General features: G+C 41.2%; 1 protein-coding gene across 2 annotated transcripts in view; it reads left to right on the forward strand.

The window, feature by feature from the left end:
- Window positions 1-9,577, forward strand: part of zdhhc9 (zDHHC palmitoyltransferase 9) — a 31,891-nt gene extending 22,314 nt beyond the window's left edge. The window contains exons 7-9 of one of the 2 annotated variants that reach the window (XM_085428365.1): window positions 3,753-3,856; window positions 4,012-4,084; window positions 6,823-9,577. In XM_085428365.1, coding sequence (XP_085284491.1) covers window positions 3,753-3,856; window positions 4,012-4,084; window positions 6,823-7,005 — 360 coding nt within the window. In that variant the 3' untranslated portion in view covers window positions 7,006-9,577. The remainder of the gene's footprint in view (window positions 1-3,752; window positions 3,857-4,011; window positions 4,085-6,822) is intronic. The other variant, XM_085428358.1, reaches the window with a different exon arrangement.

A 9,577-nucleotide genomic window follows, 5' to 3' on the forward strand; every position in this document is an offset into this window, starting at 1 on the left:
AGACCGTAATTTGCAAATTAACATCATGTAAGATGAGACGAGATGGTCTGGGACATTCACAGCAGTAGAGTGGACAGAGCAGGAATAAATAGGTGTAGCATAATCTAACAACAGAAATACTATATAAAAACAACTAGAAGAAAAATGTACGCTCTAAAAAGCAGAAGAAATATATGCATTAATAATAATACAACTGACATTTTAGATGCCTCGTAGCAGCAAAAATTGAATGTTTCATAGTGCAGTGGCTGCATGTTAATAGCAGCAAATACTGAGTATCACACATGTGTACCTTTAGTGAGTCTGACAGCACCTGGGTGAAAACACCTCCCAAATCTCACCTTCACACTGTCACTGAAGGAGTTGCTCATAGCTGTCAGAGTGACTTGAATGGGGTGGGAGGTGTTGTTTAACGTGTGATGACAGTTTAGCCACCATTCTCCTGTCACTCATTACCTCTACTGGACCACTAACTCCATTCACACTTGTTGGTTATTGAGGCCATACAGTCATTAGGAAAGTGTTTACTGAGGCGATCCTGCAGACATCTGAGTTATTTTGGAACCAAAGAAGTGACACACTGCAAGTCATTACAAGAATACAGATTGAGCTTTGTCCATCTTTTATGTACAGTCTATTCTGCTTACACTTTGACAGACTATTATCTCATTTATTTTATTTTTCCAAGTTTTCTGCAACTATACTCTGATTCTTCAAACTTTATTTTTTGTCACATAACAACAGAAATCGATATTTGGCAGAATCCAGTGAGCTGCCTACTCTGTAGGCTGCATTTGCCAAGCTGATCCTACACAGTGTTTGGAGCATCAGTTTAGTGTTCGAGTGGGTTTCATAGACTTTAGTCCAAGTGAACCGCTGCTCAGACCAGTTTACGTTTACATTTCATTAAATCCACATGTGGCTTAACACATCTGGTCAAGCTGCATCTGGATTAACACAGAGACACATTTACTCGTCTCTGTGTTTCTTTGCAGCCTTCTCATTTTTGGAGGAACGTGTACGACTATTTCAGCTCAGAGGAAGGCGATAATACAGCTAAAGCTGTTTGTTACCTGCCAGAAACCCTCGAGGGGAATATGGAGAGGCGTTTATTCTCAGTTCTTTAATGCCCCATTAGGAGGACTCAAATGCTTCGGGGTTGAACAAAGTCCAACCCCACTGACCAATAATAGAGATGAAGATAAACGCACATATTACAGTAATGCTCGGATTTTTAAGAGTGATGGATTAGATGTGTTTTCTGGTGAGGTCTTGGTTTATATCTTGAAGGTAATGGTCAGGTGGATACATAATTAGGATAAATCACAGTTTTAGCAACATTGTGATCGGGCAGATTGGCTTCCTGTGGCTGTAAAGATAAACATGCATCACCGTGGTCCAACACTACAATTTCTAAGACCAGAGAGCTGTTACCTTGACAACAGCTCCTCCTCGTTCAGCGCTGAAGGACAGAGGGCTGGTAAACTGTAGCTCGTTAAAACAAGGTTGGTATATTGTAAACAAAAGAAAAGCAAATAAAGTGTCTGACGACCAACAGGAAGAAAACAGAGACATAAAAAAATGAGATATTAACTCACTCTCATTTAAGAGATTGTACACACAGAATTCACCAGCTTGTTTGTTATTTTTCTGTAAAGGTTAATGCTTTATTTTTTATCTAAATCAGGAAGACTGAGACAGAAAACCACCAGCAGGAGCAGCTTATTCTGCTCAGACTCTCAGCCATGCGACAAATTGTTTGCAGTTGGACTCCTCTCAGCCAACCAGCAGGCTGATGGAGCGTAATGATCTAAAAATATGCACAAAAAGCTTCTGTACTTAATAAAAGCACTGACAAAATGAAGCTGAAATAAGTCAAAAACAGACGCGCCGGTCTCTTTCTCCCAGCTTGCCAACTACATTTAGCAAAAGCTTCTCCGGCTGAATGAGGAGGAAAAAAGTATTGATTGGTTGGCCACATTAGCACTGAGTCGTTATTTAGTTACTGCACACAGAAACACAGAGTCAGGCTGATGCGAAGCAGATGATGAGCGGCGGACATGCAGGTGGATGAATTCACAAAGGGAGTAATTTGCGTTGCGTCTGTGCAAATATACTGACATTAAACAGCACGTGTTCTTTAATGGAGGCTTTGTTAGCCCAGATCTAACTGCAGAGGCTCTGATGAGAAGCAGCAGCAGCGATGTGGTGGGAGGTTCTAGATGGCTGAAAGCAAGAGAGTGCACTCATACTTTGTTGTAATGATTAATTTATAATTCCCCTTCTTCTTTCCTGTGGGATGGCTGGCCTCATTTTTTCCCCATTTAATCTGTGATAAAGCAGTGGAATGTGCACCTAAAACGTGTAACGTTGCTTCAGGAGTTGAAACAATAGCTGTCAGCCCAGCTGTTTCAATATCTGTGATTGGGCTAATAATAGATGCATCGATACCTGCAGGGGCCGGGCACGGCGCCAGAAACACTGCTGTGGCAGAGACGAGGAGGGGGAGTGAGAGGAGAGAGGGAGGAGAAGGCGAACAGGGGAAGGAAGGCACCTTGAGTGTTATGGTTGCTCTGGTCTCCCCGTAGGACGACGCATGCTCGATGAAGTGTGTCACACATGCAGACACACGGAGGCATGTGTGAGGCGCCTTGTGTGCAGGCTCCTGACCTACATCTATGACGCCTAAAATAAAGCTTTTTGTCCGTCCTGCTGGAGGGTCAGGGAGTGCATGCTCTGCTGCGAACAAAGAGACGAGCCTTTACAACTATTACAGATGCACTCACAGATGCATTCAGAGTCTGTTTTATCTACGTTTCCTGTTTTTAAAAAAATCAAATCTAATGTGGCTCTAATGCAAAATCTGCAAATAATTGTTGTCCACATTGAAGGTCATTGGATTATAATGGAAATATTTGTTTTCTGTTTTGTGTATTTTATTTTATGATGTTGTGTAACTGTGCCAGATTTATTCACACGAGAATTTTTTAAAAAAATCTGCACTCATTGCACTTTTTGTTAGTAAATGCAGCAGGGGGGTGATTCCTCTGGTTCCAAAAATGAACTGTATTAAAAGTATCTAATAGCTTGTTTCAGGTCTTATTTAATGGAAAATTATGTTAATTTTGGAGCTAAATAGACTATAAACTTGTGCATGATTAAGGTCCAGGTTTCTCTTATATATGAAAGCAGTGTCCTTGATTTCTTCTTTCAGGTATTTAAAAGAAATTTGTTTTAAAATCTGTCTTTGCAGGAAATATTCCTAAAGATCCTAAAAAATTATAGGCGGTGTCAATAAAATGATGCACAGATTTGTATTTGTATTAAAAAAAAACAGCTATATATGCATAGCATAGCATATATGCATAAGTAAAATAATCGTTTAACCCCTTAAGCCCCAAAAAAGCTGCTGTGTAGTGGTTTTATTGCAGAAGAAAACCTTAGTATGAACTCAGATTTTTAATGAATGAATAAAGTGGTTCTAATCTTCCATTGCCCTGCCTGTTTGTACCCATCAGCACATAGATTTCCCAGTAAATCAGTATTCATTAACTCCTGACAAGCTAGATTTTAGTGGGTCAAACCCAACACTGTGGGGATAACTTCTATAAATGGAAGTATGCTTTTGAATAAGGTATAAGCACAGGGAAAATCTTCATGAAAGAAAAGTGAGTGCTACTGCGGACGATTGATAGTTTGGTAGGGTTTGCTTCTTCACTGATTTATGTTGTGGTGAATTTTGTTTTGCATAGATTAAAGGATCCTGGTCGGGAAAGAACAGAGGCCAGAACCCTTACAGCCACAAGAACATCATCAAAAACTGCTGTGAGGTGCTGTGTGGCCCGACATACCCGAGGTAACTGCTTATTGTATCTTAGGCTCACAGTTTTTGGGTTTTTTTTGGTCATTTTGTCAGTGCAAGACTGTTTCCCGCACTGTTGTCTGAGCTTGGTGGCATTGCTTTGTTTTGGTGACTAATGAGCAGAATGATTGCTTCGTCTCACCCTACAGCGTCTTGGACAGAAGAGGACTACTGCAGGAGGATACACTCATTTCCTCCAGCAACCCCGTGCCACAATCTACGGTGAGTGCCCACAAACACACCCACATGCACTCTTTCTCATTGTAGTCTCCTCATTCAGACACACCGATTCGTGAGTGGATGGAGGCTGCAAAGCACAGAATAATGAATATAGAGCAGACATAAAACAGTTGAAACCACTTAGAATTGAGAGAAGAAAGGAAGTGTGTGTGTGTGTCAGTGTCAGAGAAGGGCCATTTTGTGCCTCTTCTTAGCATACAGATGCTGGCGTTTTGCATTCACTTGTGTTTGTTCCACTGCTTTAAATGCGAACAGGACCACTAGTCAGGATTATTTCCATCTGCAGTAATTTATATTGGGTATTATAGCTCTGTTCTGGGACCTCCTCGCCCTTTTATGTACAAAAATGGAGCAGCAAGACCTGCACAGAATAGAACACTGGTTCTGGTTAAGCCAAATACAGCATGAAAGGGGGAGATGAAGCGCAAGTGGGTCACAAAGTGGCTTGCAGATGCACAGCAGCTGAGGACCGGTGAAAGCCACTTAAACAGCGCAGCCTGTGTAAGATTTGTTGTTTGTATGTGTGGACGGGTATCAGCTGAACTATTAGCTAACATGTGCTTTCACTGAGATCACGTGATCAGCTGGGATTGAGGCTGAGCTTGACTTCAAGATCTGCTTTTTACTTTTAGATATATTTTGTGGGCTTTTTAGGCTTTTTTTGATAATGTAGGACAGTGGAGAGAAAATGGGAAAGACCAGGGAAAGGTGCACAACAAATGGCCTCGAGGTGCTTTTACCTTATGGCGTATGGGTCGCCTGCTCTATCCAGTTGGCTAAACCGGCGTCCTGTACACCTGCTTAAACTAACACTATACAGAGCAGGCATTTAAGTCTTGGAAATGTTAAAGTTGCCCAAGTGAAAAATCCTGTAACTGTCGCTGTGTCCATCCATGGTGGTTTAATACTTTTCTAGTTGTGCTGCAAACAATAATTGCATTTTTGGAAGTGCACTTACTTTTAAATGGTGTGTTGGGATCTTTTCTGTGCCTATATGGGTTCTCTCCAGGCATTCCTGCTTTCTTGCACAGTCCAAACACATGATTTGGTTGTCTGCATCACCGTGCTAGCCCTGTGGTGGATTGGCAGCCTGTCCAGGTTGTCCTGTGACAGATGAGATGGGCTCCAGCCTCCCTGTGACCCTGAATTGAATATGCACTTGGATGATTAGTGTGTTTTGCTGCATATGAAATCATGTATACTATATAATAAATGTGTTCTGAGATCTCAAAATGGACATCAAAACAAATACATGGTGTTCAAAAAGATCTAGATGAAGTACTCAAGTTGAAAAATCTTTACTGGCATACAAAATGATGAGACAGCGGTCAGTGAAAACCCAAATCACCAAGCCCTTTGAGGGATGGATTCAAAATTACACCAAAAATCAAAGTTAAGATTGTTGAAGTTATTGTTTTTGATAAAGGAATTAGTTCCAGCAAAGGAAGAAGAATCACAAAGAGATTTTTATAAATTATATAGTTTTAAAAATGGTACTAAAGAGGAAATCCACAGCTTGCACTTGAAGTAAACCAATAAACGATCCAGCAGTACTCAAGCACTTCACGGCATTGGGTAGGTGTCTTCTCTGTGAGCTTTTTCAGGTTTTATTGTTTTACATTGATATTTCTACATTTATTTTATTATCTGACTGATTTTAACTGGGTTCGGAAAATGTGATGAGGCACACGTTTGTTCATCAAAGCCCAGAATAAGCTGTTACTGTAGTACCAATAAAATAAAACAACACAACTTTCAACTTTGAATTTGACTTCAGTCTTTAAAAAATTAAAAGCTGAGCCAAAGGAAGTCAGTACAATATCAGTAACGCGTGACCTTTTGGTACTCTGTCGTCACTGAGCTGAACTATAAGTGGTGATTTTAGCCGTTTTTCCACTGGAAATGAGCGTCAGCCGACAATGTTTTGATGGAATGACTCAGTGTATCGCTGCTATTGCTTCATTACAATCTGTTGTGATGGCAATAACGACCTCTGTTGTACTCGGTCTTACCACAAAGGCTTCTGAGTGCTTTAGCGGGTGTTTTTATGTCACAGCATCACAGTTGAGCAAGATGCAGGCACAAAACCTGCAGGTGTGCAGCTCAGATCAAAATGAAGGCGGCATTCAGAGTTGGGTGGGGTCCAAACCATGAGTTCAGAGCACGCCGTTTTATCTTTTTGTTTTTTAATTTAGCAGCTCTCTATCTCTTCCTAATATAGAAAATGTAAATGTGATAATAGTATATGAATTTCTAATATAAAAGGAGCGACTGTGTTGTCTCCACCCAGTCTGGAACAAAAGAAAGATTCGCCTGTTTTATGTTCTTCTTCCTGTTAATCATCTGATTCAGATCAGTTTGTCGTTACTGCATCTTTTCAGCTTGCTGTCCTCTAGGGAAGAGAATTGCACATCAATTCCAGTTAATAGCTGGTACGAAATTGCTCAATCTATCAAAACCGTGTGCCGCCCAAGTCTAACAGCTCCTTTTAATAGCAGTGGCGTGTTTGGGTTTTTTATTTTTATTTTTTGTTTCTTTGGGGGGGTTGCTGTCAAACCGGTGGCAGTCAGGCTTTTGCACACCCAAGTCAAGTGCAAGTCTCACTTTATTCTAACTCAAAATAATATTACAGCATTGATAATACCACTGATTGCAGCAATATTGGCACTGCTATAAACCCCACAGTTTCAGTGACCATGTTCATTGTCCTCTCCCTACAGAAAACCACAGCTCCGCTCATCCCCAACGAGCACACACCTGATGATGCCAAGCCGAGCATTGCTGCCTCTGCGGAGAAGAACGCCTCCCCGAAAGAGGAGCACCCTGCAGCTACGAAAGTCCCACCCCTGGCTTCACCCGAGACTGATGCAGAGACTTCCATCGCCAAGGAAAGGGCCCATTAGCTGCATTAGAGGGCGGCTCTCATCGGGGCTGCTCCTCCAGCATCCTGCCTGGTCAGGAACTGAAGCATTAATAATCAATGTCTGACTACTGTGAGGAGGACTCAGTTATTCTCCGACTCCTGCCCATCAATCCCTCAGAAGAGCGGAGATTTTGCTGCAGCTCCTCCTCTTCCCTGCTTTTTCTCACTGGTAGCTGCAGAGGAGTTTGATTGACATTCACTCCTGCAGGAGAAGTAATTAAATGGAAAGTCAGCAGCTTCCCGTCTCCTGAACACTGCATGGAAAAAAAAAAAAACGCATAGGGGGGAAAAAGCTGCTGGGGTGCCGCAGAAAAGACACTCCCCAAGCTCTCGACAGCCCCTCAGTTCGCCCGTGGGCTTCCTCTGACTGTCAGTACTCAAGTATGTTTATATTTAAAATAGCGTAATGACATTTATTATAAGAGGCCAGTTCAAATATCCTTGCAAGTCTCTGGCAAAAACAGAAGCTATCACTTCTGGACATGTGTACAACTTCATACATACAGTCGGTTTATGTTGTGCATATATTACACGCCCTATGCAAACCACAAGAAGGCTGGAGAAGCAGCTTTGAGAAGAGTGTGGTGATAAAGGGTTTCACCTTTCAGTCGGAGCTCCTGATGTCCAGGCAGCAGGAGAACGTGTGAATCCTTAGCTGAGAAATTCATTTAAGGCTCCTTCCAGGCAAAGTCTACCTTGTACTCTGATACTGCTGCATTCAAGTACTGGTGTCACTGATGTGCATCTTTTCTTAACAAAGTGATCTCATCCAGACCAACGCCTGTCCTTTCATTTTTTACGTTATTTTCTTTTTTATCTAATCAAGGATGTAGTGTGCCATCGGCGCTCTGAAACGGATGACACTGAGTCACGCACATTTAAAGTCTCATATGTGAGAAAAGGCCTGATGAGCGTAGAGACACTCGTAGTACCAGTGCCTTAATGTAACGGTTGCATCCATCTGTAGCAGCTGAGGTTCACCAACAGAGGAGCCCTTCAAATCATTAATCCAGTGCTAACCTGTGGAGGTGATATAAAGGAAAAAGCATGAATCTTCTACTTAACACTACAATTTTTATGTTGTTGACAAACTGTGAATTTTCCAAATCTGAGAAGGAATAATCACTATTTAGCTGAAAGGATCACAGAGCCCTGTGGTGAGTTTATGTTGCTGCGTTTTAAAATATCGCAGGTCACTGAAAAAGCTTGTGAGAAATAAACAACTAAGCAAAGCCATCTTTTAACTGCAGGTTGCTTCAGCAGCGATAGATGTGCTGAAAACTCAGCTGCTGGGTGAGGATGAAAGAACGAAGTGTGTAGCCAGAGTTAATTATTCAGCCTTTGAGCTCCTCCTGATCTTCCTCCCAGTCCTCTCTCTTCCTGCCGTGTTCTGCCTCTGTAGAAAAGTCTCATATCTTACTCCTCTCCTCCTTTTACTTGCACAGTTTTTTTTGTACAGTACGCCCACGACCGGTGCAGCTTTCGCTGCAACCAGCTGTGTCAGGCTCATTATCACAGAGAATTTTTTTTTTAAAAACAAACTTTTATCCTCACCCCCCTACGTGTCTTTTATTTTGCTTTGGTCACAACGATCGCCTGAGGGTACAGCATCTGTGCAAAGACCAATCAGAGAAGGAGTCAAGCAGATCCTTTGTATTAATTGATGTTAGCTGATAGTGAGAGTTAGTGATTGTGCCGTATGCAAGACAGTTTGTGTTTGTGAAATACACTTGTGTAGAAGTTTTAGCACCGTATCAGACTCTAAAATCAAGGGTAGAGAATAAAGTTTAGGGTGAATTGAGGACGGGGCATGCCATCATTTTTATTTAACTGTCAGACTTTACAGCTTTAAAAACTTGATGGGGTAAAAGCATTAAAACTTTTTCAACCAATATTTTGTCGGTTCATTAACTCGTTCATTCTCTAACTGTTTCAGCTCTTGAGGAATTCTTTCTACCTGCTCTCAGGTAATCCCTGACACGTCTCTGTTGGAGGATGCTGTGAAGTGTGTAGTTGTGTAAAGAAGTGTAATTACTGAGTATTTGTTTGGAAAACTCAGAGAAATGCTAAAATTTACAGTAAACCGAGACCTTTTTTTCTTTGTTTTCAACTAAAGCTGAACTTAGTGGGCTTTCTTGTGGAAAGTATTTAAAGATAGTTTGGTGTATTTAATTGTCACCGAGAAGCAAGAATGTATGATGTTCGATTTTTGAGAAGGGGGGGAAAAAAAAGGGAAGCTCGTGATGTTCAAAGGGAGGATGAAATTTAAGGTTTAGCTGAAAGTCTGCAGACCACAGAGAGGCCGAGCTCTTGTATTTATTCCTGTTTTCAAAGCGGGATCAGACGTGAATGCTCTGATCTGATTATTACATTGCATTATGTATACAGATACAGTACTATACCGTTGATGGAACACTTATTTATGTCCACTTTGTTTGTTATCAACACTGTGATATATGTATTTCATTCAATTTATTCACTTCTTTTTACATGATCATTGTGTCTGGTAAATAAAAAAAAAAAAACATGTTGTCTTATTATAACTTTGTTAA

This window comes from Rhamphochromis longiceps, linkage group LG2 (assembly GCF_057381845.1).
Source record: "Rhamphochromis longiceps isolate RC_006_pf linkage group LG2, R_longiceps_female_GT1.1, whole genome shotgun sequence".
Classification (NCBI taxonomy): domain Eukaryota; kingdom Metazoa; phylum Chordata; class Actinopteri; order Cichliformes; family Cichlidae; genus Rhamphochromis; species Rhamphochromis longiceps.